This window comes from Schistocerca piceifrons, chromosome 7 (genome assembly GCF_021461385.2).
Source record: "Schistocerca piceifrons isolate TAMUIC-IGC-003096 chromosome 7, iqSchPice1.1, whole genome shotgun sequence".
Classification (NCBI taxonomy): Eukaryota; Metazoa; Arthropoda; class Insecta; order Orthoptera; family Acrididae; genus Schistocerca; species Schistocerca piceifrons.
Window position 1 is genome coordinate 35,589,013 of NC_060144.1, and position 16,276 is coordinate 35,605,288.

The 16,276-nt window shown below is 39.5% G+C and overlaps 1 protein-coding gene across 3 annotated transcripts in view; it reads right to left on the minus strand.

The window, feature by feature from the left end:
- LOC124804681 (OTU domain-containing protein 7B-like) overlaps positions 1-16,276 on the minus strand; it is a 109,466-nt gene that overhangs the window by 20,258 nt on the left and 72,932 nt on the right. For all 3 annotated transcript variants that reach the window (XM_047264930.1, XM_047264928.1, XM_047264929.1), the window contains exons 9-10: positions 7,024-7,225; positions 4,741-5,112 (exon numbers count right to left, since the gene is read on the minus strand). In XM_047264930.1, coding sequence (XP_047120886.1) covers positions 4,741-5,112; positions 7,024-7,225 — 574 coding nt within the window. The remainder of the gene's footprint in view (positions 1-4,740; positions 5,113-7,023; positions 7,226-16,276) is intronic.

Here is a 16,276-nt window from a genome sequence, read left to right on the forward strand (position 1 = left end):
CTTCCTACAAGTGCCATTGCATGCTAAGCAACATAACAACATTGCTAACACACACACAGTTTATTTGTTTTGTATTCTTAATGACTGCAGTAGCAATGGAAATACAAAATTCAAGACAAAACTAACAAGTCAGTTGATGAAGTACAAGTGTGAGGCTCATATTATCCTCTCCTTTATTTCTGTTTTGATCACTTTTGACAAAGTCAGTTAAGAGGCCTGCAACCATTTGATTCAGAGAACTAAAAACACCACTTGCCTTGATCATAAACAAACAACATACTGCATGTTTCCATCTTACCTATTGTACAGAAGCTAATAAATTTACACGACAGACGAGACAGGAAAGATGTTACATCTCTCTCGTCTCGGTACATGGTTTTGCTTTTGTACCACAGATCTGATGCTGGAAATGTTCTGAAACACGTAAGATGGAAGTTGCTTGTGATCAAGGCAAGGTACTGGAAAGCAAATTATTCCAACAGTGCGACTCAAATAAGAGCAGTTATCTTATGGTTGGTAATCAGCTTCAAAAGTCATCTGATCAGACTAAATAAAAAAGGCCCGTAAGTTTAAATTAAATAATGCCCCATCTCTCTAAGGAGAAGCATTCCTCTTTCTCACAGGACCACACAATTTATTAGAATCAAATGATCAATACCTTATGATGAGGTGTAACTACTTCAAGTATTGCTACAAAATGCAATATAATTAAGGACAAAGAAGAAATTTCTTTTTTACTTGTAGTGTCTTTTGAGTTTACTTATCACATTTGCCATTTGGGTGCTTTAAGCTTACAAGCATTATGCAATTTGAACATCATCTGATAGCTCATTGCTACTCTTACATCCTGTTGTTAAACTTGTGATCCTCCTGACAAGTGCCTAGAAACTGTATGTTTATTTATCCATTTCTTATGGTATCCTCTCTCTTGTCAGAGGAATCACCAGAAAAATTCAGAAGCCAGAGACACAAATGCATATGTCAATTATTTATTAGGCCATTTTCTATTGTTCCTGTTTCAGCAGCTGGCAAGATGGCCAAGATGTACACACGTGTTCAACATCATGATTACAATCCATATATGATCTAAAATTTTAAGCATAATTTTGTTATCCATCATATTACTTTCTATCTATCTTCCTTTCCTACTCCACTTTATTTCTCAGTGTAAGAATGGCATAATCACCTTGCAAATGAGAATGACACACACACACACACACACACACACACACACACACACACACACAACTAATACAATTTATGACCCATTAGTAATGAGATTCTGGAGTTACCACTGATCTTTGCACACAAAGAGGAAAAATTAATGTACAGTTATTTCTCATAAAATGCGAGGAATTTTTTTTAAACAGTATCTAAAGTGATTAAGTGTCTCGTTTGAGGCGACAATAACAACAACAATGGTAAACTTATTTTCTTTCTTCAGCACTATCTTATAAAATAACATATTCTCCAGAAAACAAAGAGCCAGAAGATACACTGCATGTGAAGCACATCCCAAGCAAATTCCAAACATATAGTAGTTGTATCCAAGCAGTTTTAATAAGATCGGAGGAATATTTGTCCACATTCCTCATTAATTATGCATCATTGTAAATGGTGACACCATGGACATAAATATTGCTGCAGAAAATGTTGCCTTTTAAAACTTTACTCCAAAAGGGTCTTCAATATCAAGGTATCTTAAATAATATGAGTCATATACAACAATGGATTTTAATTTCGTACATGTCACTGTCCACAGTGTGCACATAGATGTAGTGATTCAGTTATTTTACTTGTTATGCAATTATAACAACACACGAAAACTGGTACAAACTATATAAGAATCTCAATCATATCTCTACATTAAATGTATAGATTCACTGTAATTACTACAGAGATTCATACAGAAACTCAGTTACAGATTCACAGAGATCTTTAAGATCAAGTTTAGACCAAAGGAGAACAGGAACAAAAACAATTTTGTGTAAAGTTTTTACTTCAAGCTGCTCTATTGATCTTTGTAAATGATAATCTGGTACAAAAGTGATAATTCCAGGTTAGAAATACTGTAAGTGCTGAATACAACCTCTACAATGGAAAATAAATGGCCACTAGACCTAAATGACGTACCAGGAGACAAATTGAAACAAATATTCATCACAATTCCTGACAAACAGTAACAAAAGAAATGCAGTGATTGCTGTTTAAATACCATAATGGGGCTTTTGGTCTAGACATGTACCAATCATGCTAGAATAGGCAGAAAATTTATAATTTCTGTACACGATTAAAAAATATCTTTTGCATGAAATGCTGTCCTGAATCATTATGAACAGCATAACAATGTTTTCATCCAATTTATAGATTGCAAACAAAGGCCTCTGATATGGTTCATGAAATATCCGATAATGTAGTTTAAACAAAATTGATAGAAATTCCTCAAGAAGTGTGAATGGATGGAAGGGAAACTATCGAGTCCTATTGGTAGTAGACAGAAGAAAAATTATGAACAATAAGAGCATCAAGTACCAAGATCTCTAACCCCTACTATACAGCTTCCATCACTCTGAAAAATCCTCAAGGTATATAAATAATACTGCCTTATTCAGTGATAATATTTATGGTTTTTTATTTTGTTAGACAAGACAAGAAAAGCTGATATAAAATCTGGTCTTCCTTTCAATACCAATAAGACAACGACTATGAATTTTCAGTATGATCTACATGTAAATATGAAGCTGATTGTCTGAGATGCTCATACTGAATCTGGAATGATAAGTACTTAAAAAGTGTGACTACAGAAGATTTAGGTTCTAAAACTGAAATCAACAACAAGGTTAAGACAGCATGGTGTAATTTTATAAAAATGAAATTTCAAGTTGAGACTTAGCACATTCTTTTGTAAGATGTGCAAGCAGATTCCAATAGGGAAGAGACCGGAAAGACAATGCTGTTTTGAAGACAGCTGTTTTCTCAAAATTCCAACAGGCTACATTCCAACACAACTAAAGAATTTCACTATTTCCTTCAACACGTGTGTTGCGTAAATTGACTATGACATTGACCATTCCAGGAAAAGTAGATAAAGTTAGGCTTATGCAAAAAGAGTATCAATCCTTCCTCACGCTTGTCTTCTGCAACTGCAATGAGGAAGGGTAAAAAATGTTTTGGTGCCTGTGTACCCTCTGCCACAAACTGTACTATGCTTCTGTAAAACAGATGTAGATATACTTGCAAATGGTCCTTAAAAACAAATCTGCAGGACCTCCAGCTGATCAGCTCACTAATGATCTCTTTCAACAAGCAAGAACTGACTTATTATAAATAGCTGCCAAAGTAGCATATTTTGAATACATGCAGCACATCCACAAATGAAAGGTAGAGAGTTAACAGAGTATACATTAAATACAACTCTAATTGCTTGGTACCATAAAGACTTTGGTAGAAATTAAACCAGCTGGTAAGCTCTTCGTTATTGCTGACAACAAACACACACTCCCAATTGATTGCAACCTTTCACAGACAACAAGGTGCATAGAAACTAGAAGCTAAACACTTACACTAAGTGCATTCTTAATTTACTTTAATGAAACAGATACAGTCTTAGATTAAAAAATCATCCTAGCACAGACATGTTAGACAAAGCTATCTGCAGAAGGAGAAGACTGGAGAACACATGTGGGCTGATAAGTTGCTGTATCAAATGAGACCACAAACTTTTACTGGTTTTCTTTATTATTCTTGATGGCTATTCCTGATTATAAGGCTATTTCTTTGTACTGTTAATATTCCGCACCTATTTTTTAACTGCGCAATACATAGGAAAGAGCATGTTGTAGACATTCTCCCTTTAAATAAAAAACTCCCACTGAGAATTATTTTTTTTATTTGTAGTCCTATCAGTTTCCAGTTATAATTCTTAGGAAATAACTACTCTATATATGACAAATGCATTTATTTACAGCTCAATTAAGTTCATAAAGCAAATCTTTGGTTATATTTTAATGGCCACTCAAATAAGCATTAACATAGCTACATACACCTGCCACTAGTGGTGGCAATATCATTCTGAGGCGGGACATTAATCTAAGTGAAGATTTTCAAGGGCTGTTGTTTACTTTCTGTTTATTTGTGGATGCTAAACAATCATTATTTCAACATTCAATAAAATAGAATTCTTATTAGGAGGGTGATTAAAATGCTGTAGTAAACTATGTCCGAATGACATACTGGATGAGAAGAGGCCTAGTGTTTCTATGTTCAGTGTATGATGTATGACGCAATCCTTGCTTGTTCCCTCTAGATTTGCTTTTGCCTTCAGCAGCGCAGTAACTCACCTTCAGTGAACTTTCTGTACCAATTGGGTTACAAAATAGCTGTCACAGAGCAGAAGCCTTCCCCCCCTCCCCCCCCCCCCTCCCCACTTTTTTTTTAATATAATAAATACACGGTAATTTCTCAAACTTTTCTAAACATTTCTTCATTACAGAAACACACACCACCATTTTACACCATACATATGGATAGAAGAACACTTAAAAACATGCAAAAACAAGCGTCAGGTCATGGTCTAAGTTACGAATACCAGATGCTTCAACAGTAACCATTGAACAATCTCAACTTTACAATAGGAAAAAATATCACCATGCTACACCACTCTCTACAGCAGGAATCAAAAAGCGAGGGTAAATGTTTTGCACAAACTCAGGAAGTTGTCAGAAGTGCTATTTCTCCTACCGATGGTGCAACATAAGAATGTGATGCCTCATCATCATAAAATGTCGATTTGGCAAGGAACAGAGTACGTCCATTCGCACAAGCACCAGGTGCCTTTTGATGAGGAAGAGTCTCAACTGAGGGACGCATCATTTCAGTTGCATAGAAGCGGGAGCGTCCAGCCCCATACATTACTCCTGTATTTGGTGCAGAAGTGAAAGTAGCGACCGTAGAACCAGGATGAGCCTCAGACTGAAAAGACTGCCGAGGTTGTAACTGCTTCTGTTGCTGGAGCTCAAATCGGGCACGAGCACAAGCCAAGTAGTTGCGTATCATTTCTGCTTGGTAAGCATGCCTCTTTTCTGTGTGCAAAAGGGCACATATTACACGCTCCTAAAACAAAAATAAATGTCATCATTACACTGAAACTTTATGTTACACTGAAACTTTAAGAATATTCTAAAAAGACAAACTTTGTTCTCCAATGGGCAATGTATTTCCTGTAATAGCACTTTAATGTCATGACCAAATGTTCAGCTAATGTTAACAATAAAAAAACTATGCAGGTCATTAATAATTTGTAAAAAAATGAATTTAATCAAAGGATCTGGTTGGTTTACTCAGTTACGAACTATGCCAGCCAAACACTTAAAAAAAAAAATTCCTCACAGAAAATTCACATTACAGTGACAGGGAGAAATTAAGAAGCTTCTTTGTGAACTCAAATTTTTTTGGGTATTTTAAGAAAAAGCTCAGTGAAAGTCAATGAATGCAGCCTCTTATCTAGTAATGATACTCATTAAGATAGAAAAAAATTTACAGCAAGCCAGATCACAAGAAGTATACTCATGTTTGAGAAAAGTGTTTCCATTACATTCAAAATAGGGCCTTAGTGCCCAGAGACAGTAGTCACATATGTACAAGTTGTCATGTGAATGTGTGAGAGTTCTACTTCTGAGGAAGCAGTTTGTCTGAATGCTTAAATATTTATTATTTTTTTTCTTTACACCTGTCATTCAGACAAACTTCTTCCTCAGAAGAAGAACTCCTCTTTGTGGTGTGTAGCAATCTATCATTTTGATAGCGAACATTTTATTTTTGGATATTCCCCCTTCCCCCACTGACTTAAATCTGAGAAGACTGTACGAAAAGTACCAGCACCAGTTATACTCAAAATGAGGGGGAAAAAAGGGCAAGTGAATTATTTGTGTCTATTGAACCTGTTTCACCTAGTCATGCTAGACATCATCAGTGTTCTGTAGTACGAAGACAAGTATTTAATTATACACATTTTGATAGGAGATCTGAAATCATTCTTCACAGTTCATTTAAATTATTTACCTATTTACAAATATATGGTTGAATCAAACAACAGAAAATCCAGGAGGGAAGGTAACAATATTATGAAAAAGGATAGTTGCTACACACCCTATAGGGGAGTCACAGATACGTATAATAAAAATAATAAAAAACATGGAGACTGGGTCACGAAGGGGGGAGGGATAGCAGGGTAGGGGTGGGATACGGTAAAGAAGTTCTGCTTGTGGGAGCATACAGGGACAAGGTGGAGAGAGAGAGAGAGAGAGAGAGAGAAAGAGACCAGCCAAGACAGTGGTCGTGTATTCCAGAGTTGTGCTTGTGTGACTATTTTGTTTTTTTTTTTACTTTTAAAGAAGGTCTTTTGGCCAAAGGCTAAAATAGCAGACTTTTCAATGTGGCTATCTGCAACTCATTGGTTCATCTTTATATGTAATATTAGATAGTTTAAATGTGCTGCTAACGATCACTACAGAAATCCCACCAATATCTGTATAATTAACTAATTTCCTTTATATTATAGACCACTGATAATGCTTAGCATGAATAGGCAAAACATCTTTGGTAGACACAAATTAAACATTCACATGCAAAAGAAGGAATTTTTTCTTCTCTGTTTGATAAAGCATGGCTCAAGTAATAACTTACAAAAAGGGGCTGTAAATATTAATGAAAACAGGTTAAGGTTTGCTGTGGCTTAAAAAACAATCTCTAACAGGCAAATGAATTTGTTCAGGGTACAGAAGTGGAGATGACAAAGCTTGAGGGCTATCCACATTCTTACTGCAGTGGGAGGCTCTTCGAGAGCCTTATGTTCAATAAAAACAACACTTACAACTTTGGACTGATATGAATCTTAAGACAATTTTGGTGAAGCTAGGAAAATTTGTCAGGGGTAAGTAAACATTTCTTATGACCCAGAAAGGAAAGCTAGAGTAGGTATGTAGATGAAATGATTGACAGTTTATTCTTCCACTCGAATCTTACCTGTTGCTGATTATTAAGTGGGGTGTCTTTCTTTTGGGCATTGACTTTAGATGCTCTCGTAAGTGATCCAAAGTTCTTTCTCAATCGACGGCTAAGGCTGCCAAACTGTTTTGCTACTGCTGTCTGGAACTGCCTCGCTGCTTTCCCTCCAAAGGCCACACCTTCATCACTGGGATCACTGTCAGAAGCCATCTCAGAAAACCTGTTTACGTAACATAAATATAATTAAATTGATACCGATAATGTAAATCAAAGACATAGCAAGTCTGATTAAATAATTACTGATTTTGAAGTTTAAATAAATAGTAAAATACATGCAGTGTACATTAATAAAATTATTTTGTGTCAGATACAGTTTACATTAATTACATTTTACTAAGCAATGAAAGAAATGGCACAGAACGCAACAGTATGAGAATCGAAATAGAGCTGCAAGATGCAGACTCATAATGCAAAAAGTCAGAAATGTAGATCAAGAGAATATATTTACGAACAGGTGGCATACCAGATTAAATTAAGTAAGATGAGAACCTAAAAAAATTAATGTTATATGGACACAGACAAAATGGGCAATTATTTAACAAAGGAACTTATAAAAAAATTATGTTACAGGTACAAACAGAGTATTTGAAAAGAAAATATTAAAAGGGATAAGAACTAATTGAAGAGAAGGGGAGAGTTTCAAGTAAACAATGATGAGACCATAATTCTATCAGAAACTGAATTAAACAAAACAACACTGCCTGACAAGAAAGTGAAGCATCCAGAAGTGGAGGAGAGAAAAAAAAAAAATGAAACTTCACTGGTTGAGAGGGTATGTGATGTTATCACAGTGATTAACAGCTAATCATATTTATAAAGAACTTGGTAGCATGAGCCCACTTATCTGTACAATGTTGTGCCCCCTTCTGGCCTGGATGCATGCACTGCTTTGGTAGGGAAAGGTATTAAAGGTGTTGCACATTCTCTTGAGGCAAACAGGCCCACAACTGTTATTACTAGTCCTTGATATCCTGGATATTAGCACTGGGATGAAGCTGATGTCCAAGCAGGTACCACATGTTCTACTGGGGACAAATATGGGCATCTTACTGGCCATGGGAGTCTCTCAACATTGTGTAGACAGTTTCTAGAGACAAGTGCCATGTGCAGACAAGCATTGTCATGTTGAAAAATGGCACCTCGATACTGTTGCATGAGAGGTAACAAAAGGACGCAGGATGCCTGTGACATACCGTCATGCTATCAGAGTTCTCTCAATCACTAACAGCTGTGATCTGAAGGCATATGCAATGGCTCCCCATACCTTTAAATCAGGAGTAACACCACTACACCTCACCAACACGCTGGAAGAATGGGACTGCTACTCATGTCACCGCCATACTCACCAACAATCATCACTGGGGTAACAAAGAATGACAATTCGTCACTGAACACAATGTGAAACCTTTCATCAGCAGTCCATTTTTCTCAGTCACAGCATCACTCCAAACGCAGCTGCTTGTGCTGTGCTGTTAGTAACCAGCATAGAGAACAGTAATTCCTTAGTCTGACATCTGGTAGTCTCTGACCAATGGAGTAGGATAACATAGAATGATGCGGTGGATTCATTACTTGTTCTTGGATGGTAGGCACAAGATGTGAAAGGTGTGCAATGTGCTTGGTGCACAACACAGTGATTCTTGTGGTGGTCAGATGTGGTTGATAGAAACCTTGATGATGAGTAACATACAGACTGGTTATAATTACAGTGCAGCTACTCACAGAGGTCCAATGTGGGCTTTAATTATCATACATCAGCGAAACTTGGTAGACATTCTAATGCATTAATGTGCAAACTAATTACGCTTGGGGGGGGGGGGGGAGGAGGGGGAATTAGTTCCAATTTTCGCCACCATGTGCAAATCTGGCACAGTAAATGCGGGTAATTTCTTCAGTGGCTGAAGTTGACACTATTAAGGTTGCCTACTTTGGCTACTTCCACTCATTGATGTCATATGCTATCATATTCTGGGGGAACCAACCACTTGCAAAAAAAGTTTTCACCATCCAAAAAAAAAGCAATCAGAATAATGTGTGGGGTCCCTCAAAGACACTCTTGCAGGCACTTGTTTCGGAAGATAGGTATCCTAACAACTGCCTCACAGTATATTTTTTTCCTTGCTGACCTTTGTGTGCAAAAATTATTCCATCTACCAATACAACAGTAAATTCCATGGTTATAACACCAGAAACAAAAACAATCTACATTTAGAAATGAAACGTCTCACTCTGGTACAAAAAGGAGTTTACTACTCCAGCATTAAGCTGTTCAATGCTCTGCCACTACATATCAAATGTGTTCATACAGAACTGCCAAAATTTAAACGAGTTCTCAAAGATTACCTGACAGAGAAATCTTATTATACTGTGGATGAATACCTGAAAGAAAATGTATACCATCACTAAACGTATTGTGTCTAGAAGTAGCTCAATTGATTTTATTGTGCATTTGGGCATTAGCACACTTTTTGTAACAACAGATTTGCTGTACATGTATTTACTTTTGTAGGCCTAATATCTGATTTAACTTTGTGCTCTTATCTTTAACCTTTATTTGAAACTCCTTTTTCTGTCAAATGGTTGTTATGTTATCTAACTGACATTGTATCTGTTACTGTATTTATAGTATGTCTTACTTAAACTATGTACAATTTGCCATTGAATTGCCCCTGTATTTATTGTAAGTTTAAATTGAAACCTGTACAATTTGACACATTCCATATCCTTGTGATTGACTCACTAGCTAGATCTACGGAACAAGAAATAAATAAATAAATAAATAAATAATAAATGAAAGACATATATAGAAATGTTTCCATATGTAATGGATTAGAAGTGGGATGTGGGCAGAAAAGACCAAACAAATGAGAAAGGCATAAAGTTGATTTTATCAGTAACTGCCACTTACACAATATGTTTAATATGAGCACCGGAGACACTGACGACCTGCTGCATCTGGAAAACAACGTCATGAATAGTTGACCACAGCAATCCAGTGGAATCTGAGCAACTTGTTCCTGTATACTAGCCTAAAAAACAGGGAGAGACTGAACATGTCCCAAGCAAACAGATTCTTTTAGACATCACCAGAGCCAAAAGTCACCTGGATTCAGATTGCTGTGATTCTGCACACCATGTATCTGGAAAAATCACTGGAGATAACATGTTCATTGAAGGTTGCATTAAGCAGATCCTTCACTGCAGTTGTACCATCTTATGGAGATCTGCTGACCCTCAGGTGCGCACATTGTGTGTGTTCATATTTTCACTTAGGTGAAATGTCTATTCATCACTGAAGACAACACAATTCAGAAAATCTTCATTGTTCACGCCCAACAAACCCTACACATATGATCTCAAATTCTGGATGTCTGCTAATGTAGCGACAAAGAGAGAGTGCGCATGCACACATGTGCACTCTCTCACACGCGCGCGCTCATGGAATGAAATAAGCTTTTAAAAATGTATGTAATATTTTCCAAAATATCAGAGAAAGAGGACACAAAAAGGAAGGTGCTATCACGCAGAGATTACATCATTCTGTGTCCCGTGGAGCCATTTGTGAACCAAGGATGAAACATGACAACCAACAACTTCTTCACATCTCTTCAACTTCCTAAGAAGTTCAAAGAAAAGAAAATGCCATTATTTTGTGCAAAATACAAGATCCATTGTCGTGAAACATACTACACCAGCATCTGGCATCACTGTGTCATAAGGAAAGAAGAATAAAAATGTTCTTACGAGTAAACTGCATGCTGAAGTAGCAACAAGCAAAGGAGGAAAACAGAAATCTGAAACCACAGCATTCCTCAATGTAACAAATTATGGGGTGGATGTAATTACACTTGATAGGTTGTACATAGGAGATGGCTGCCGCATGTCTTCTAACACCTGAGACATGGCAGCAATAAATGCATGGGTTATCTAGAAAAAATAGTAGCAAACAAGAAAATGGAAAGGAAGAAGTTCACTTCAGCTAGTGAAACAACTCAAGGGAACAGACAAAATACAATGACATCAGGCTAAAATCATCTAGAAAGCCAAAATTGGGCTCTGCAAAGGCAACAACACCAGTCAGAACTGTATAAAACATCGCAAACCTATGTACAGAAAATGTTCATGAATATGAGAAATCATCTGCACAAAGAGCATCTAAACAGATTCCATTGGCTCGAGTAAGAAGTACAACAAAGCCCTGTATAGAACAGAAGCGAGTATAATATGGACCATATATACAAAATGTGTCTAAAAGATCTTACAAACAGTTAATACGGGAAACTTGTTAGCATGAACAACAATACATCTGTACGATATTTTATTGATTAAACATGTAATGTATTAATAACCATGTTACAAAAAGAAAGAGATTAACATTCACTAAAATAAAGCCCTTGTTTAAATCAAGTATGAAAATATTTTATGTGGAGTCAAAATGACCACCTATTTGCTATTTTAAGGTGCACAGTCCAAGGCACAATGGATAGTTGTGGAAGCAATAGGACTCCCTGTGGCAAAAGAGGCTGTCTGATCATGCATGCACAGTTTTAGTTTGGTCTGTGATGCGCAGCCGGTGTAGATGCCACCACAGCATTGCACTGCACTGTGATGGAAGCGGTACAGCTGAGATGTTCTACCTAGTGTTGTTGCATGATGTCTAGCCAAAGAAAAGTGCAATGAATACTTACAGAAAGTAATGCTCTGTGAGTTGGTCTTTTAACATCAGTTTCTGTTCAAGGAAATGGGAAATAAATAGGAGATAGTTTTCGGACAAATGTCAACAGTACTTCTACAATTCTGCTGACTTATTCTGTAGAGATTTGGAAGGAAACGGTTGCCAAAAACCTGAATGAAGTATAATTAAGCTAAAAGGCTATTATTTTTAATGAAGGGAAACATTTCACACGGGAAAAATATATCTAAAAACAAAGATGGTGTAAGTTACCAACACACACACACACACACACACACACACACACACACACACACACACACACACACACACACACAAAATTCAAGCTTTTGCAACCCACGGTTGCTTCATCAGGAAAGAGGGAAGGAGAGGGAAAGACGAAAGGATGTGGGTTTTAAGGGAGAGGGTAAGGAGTCATTCCAATCCCGCGAGCGGAAAGACTTACCTTATGCGGAAAAAGGGACAGGTATACACTCGCACACGCACACACACACATATCCAGACACAAGCAGACATATGCAAAAATAAAGATGTAACTTACCAAACGAAAGCATTGGCCTTTACATATATCTGCTTGTGTCTGTATATGTGCGGATGGATATGTGTGTGCACACGAGAGTATATACCTGTCCCTTTTTCCCCCTAAGGTAAGTCTTTCCGCTTCCGGGATTGGAATGACTTCTTACCCTCTCCCTTAAAACCCACATCCTTTCGCCTTTCCCTCTCCTTCCCTCTTTCCTGATGAAGCAACCGTAGGTAGCGAAAGCTTGAATTTTGTGTGTGTGTGTGTGTGTGTGTGTGTGTGTGTGTCTATCAACATACCAACACTTGTGTTTGGTAAGTTACATCATCTTTGTTTTTTGGTGCTTTAAGTAATATTTTCAAGAACATATGGGAAACATTAGGGACTGATGTTGGAGAAATAAGAGAGAACAAAGAAATAGATTCTGTATAATCACTAGGTTCAACTGGATGCAGTTCAATGAGGAAGACAATAAGTAAATTGACATCTTGGGTTGTCGGGTGTTCTGCCGGATATCAGCGTCGTACTTGCACGATATTTCGGTCAGGTAGCTCGTGACCTTCATCAGGTGCGACCTGAGACTGCTCCTCGAGTGGACCTGGTCCAGTATTTATGCCTATGGCCATCCCCCTTCCACCAACGGCTGCAAGCGCTTCCTCTGTGGTCCGCGCCCATTCCCTGCGACCTGCTGGAGCATTGCTGCTCCGTTTTCCGTCCGCTGAGGTTCTAGGTGTTCCCTCTGCAGTCCGCGCCCACCAAACCCGCTCCTGGGGGTTTCATCTACGGTCTGGGGTACCTAGCGTTCCCCCTGTGGTCCGCGCCCACTCACCACGACCTGTTGGAGCGTTGCCGCTCCATTTTTCATCTGCTGCGGCTCTGGATGTTCCCTCTGCGGTCCGCGCCCACCAGTCCCACTTCTGGGTGTTCCATCTTCGGTCTGGTGCACCTGGGAGTCTGTCAGGGGCTCGTTTTCCATCTCCATGTCTCTGGTTGTTCTGTTTGTGTAGTGTTGCAGCTGGCCCCGTTGCTCCTTTAACAATTCCAGAGCCGGATCCCAGGCTCTGCGTAGCTGGTACCCTGTGTCACGGTTCATAAGATCGTCAGCCATTTTAATTTCTATCGATTCTCTTATAACACTGTAGCAAAATCTGGGTGCTTGTGCTAGAATCTTGGTATCCTCATACTTCATGGCGTGATCTAGTTCTAGACAGTGTTCAGCAATGGCTGACTTAGTCACCTGTCTTAATCTAGTGTGCCTCTGATGTTCTTTGCATCTGATCTCCACAGTTCTTGTCGTCTGGCCAATGTAGGACATACCACATTGACAAGGTATATTGTAAATCCCCGGTTTTCGTAACCCCAGGTCGTCTTTGACACTCCCCAGCAGTCCCCCGATCTTGTTGTATGGACAGAAAACACACTTGATATTGTGTTTACGGAGGATCCTACTGATTCTGGCAAAAATAGAGCCAGCATAGGGCAGATATGCCACCTTCTTTGCTTCATCTTGGTCTTCTTCAGGAACCTGTGGTATAGTGGCTGGTTGGAGTGCCCTCTCAATTTGTCTGTCCGTATATCCATTCTTGGAGAAAACTGTTTTGAGACGTTCTATCTCCATAGGTAGATTCTCTTGGTCTGACAGGGCACGTGCTCTGTGGACCAAAGTCTTCAGAACCCCATTCTTCTGTGCAGGGTGGTGACAGCTGCTGGCCTGCAGATATAAATCAGTGTGTGTTGGTTTTCGGTACACACTGTGGCCAATTGATTCATCTGCTTTCCTCTGGACTAGTACATCCAGAAATGGCAGCTGGCCATTCTTCTCCAGTTCCATGGTGAACTTGATATTAGGGTGGCATGAGTTAAGATGTTCAAGAAACTCATTGAGCCTGTCCATCCCATGTGACCAGATCACGAAGGTGTCATCCACATACCTAAAGAAGCATGTGGGTTTAAATGTGGCTGTCTCCAATGCCCTCTCCTCAAAACTCTCCATAAACATGTTGGCAACCACAGGGGACAGTGGGCTGCCCATAGCTACACCTTCAGTTTGCTCGTAATATTGGTTTCTGTACAGGAAATACGTGGATGTCAGTGTATGACTGAACAGGTCCAACAGAGCACCATCAAATTTCTCTGCAATCAGTTCTAGTGAGTCCTTCAGTGGGACCCTGGTGAACAGCGATACCACATCAAAACTAACCATGATGTCCGAATCTGATGTGCAGTTGCTTGAGGCGTTGCAGGAAATCTTCTGAGTTGCGGATGTGGGGAATACATTTCCCCACATATGGAGACAGGAGACCTTTCAAGTACTTGGCTGTTGTGTACGTAGGTGCCCCAATATTACTGACAATAGGACGTATGGGCACGCCCTCCTTGTGTATTTTAGGCAGACCATACAGTCTAGGTGGCACTGGCGCTTTTTCCCGTAGTTGTCTGATGATCTTGTCGGGCATCTCTGTTTCCTTCAAGAGAGCACTAGTCTTCTTGGCCACCTTATCCGTGGGGTCACACTCCAGAATTCTGTATGCAGGGTCCTCCAGAAGTTGGCGTACTTTCTCATCATAATCCACCCGCTGCAAGATGACAGTGGAGTTCCCTTTGTCTGCTGGCAGTACCACAATGCTGTTGTCTTCCCATAGTTTCTTGAGTGCAAGCCTCTCCTCGGTTGTGATGTTTGATTTCGGCGGCCTGGCCTTGGTGTTACGAAAACCAGGGATTTACAATATACCTTGCCAATGTGGCATGTCCTACATTGGCCAGACGACAAGAACTGTGGAGATCAGATGCAAAGAACATCAGAGGCACACTAGATTAAGACAGGTGACTAAGTCAGCCATTGCTGAACACTGTCTAGAACTAGATCACGCCATGAAGTATGAGGATACCATGATTCTAGCACAAACACCCAGATTTTGGGACAGTGTTATAAGAGAATCGATAGAAATTAAAATGGCTGACGATCTTATGAACCGTGACACAGGGTACCAGCTACGCAGAGCCTGGGATCCGGCTCTGGAATTGTTAAAGGAGCAATGGGGCCAGCTGCAACACTACACAAACAGAAGAACCAGAGACATGGAGATGGAAAACGAGCCCCTGACAGACTCCCAGGCGCACCAGACCGAAGATGGAACACCCAGAAGTGGGACTGGTGGGCGCGGACCGCAGAGGGAACATCCAGAGCCGCAGCAGACGAAAAACGGAGCGGCAACGCTCCAACAGGCCATGGTGAGCGGGTGCGGACGGCAGGGGGAACGCTTGGTAGCCCAGACCGTAGATGAAACCCCCAGGAGCGGGTTTGGTGGGTGCAGACCGCAGAGGGAACACCTAGAACCTCAGCGGATGGAAAACGGAGCAGCAACGCTCCAGCATGTCGCAGGGAATGGGCACGGACCACAGAGGAAGTGCCTGCAGCCGTTGGTGGAGGTGGAAGGCCATAGGCATAAATACTGGACCAGGTCCACTCGAGGAGCAGTCTCAGGTCGCACCTGATGAAGGTCACGAGCTACGTGACCGAAATATCGTGCAAGTACGACGCTGATATCCGGCAGAACACCCGACAACCCAAGATGTCATTAGATTGCCAGGAAAGCCTGAAGAGTTACAATAAGTAAATTTGTTGATTTTAAGAATACTACTTTTACCTGCCAATAGTTTCCACTTATTTGCCTTTGGGAATAAAACATTTGGCCTGTTACATTTTTGAAGAAAATTTAAGGACAGATCAACATTTCCTGGAATCCGCATGTGCCCCTAAAGTAACAGTATTTCAGACAATATTTTAATGATGTTATTATAAATCTTAACTATGAGGTTTCTGTAAAAATTTCACTGTTGTAGCTTTAATACCTTGGGAGATGGAAGGTATTTCTATTTTGCAAATAGAGTTAAAAATCCTGTTTTTGTGACTAAAATATTCTTTTTTGAAAAATTGCTACTCCTACAGCTAGGGAAATTTTAGTGTCACTTCATTACAGGATATGAATAATACA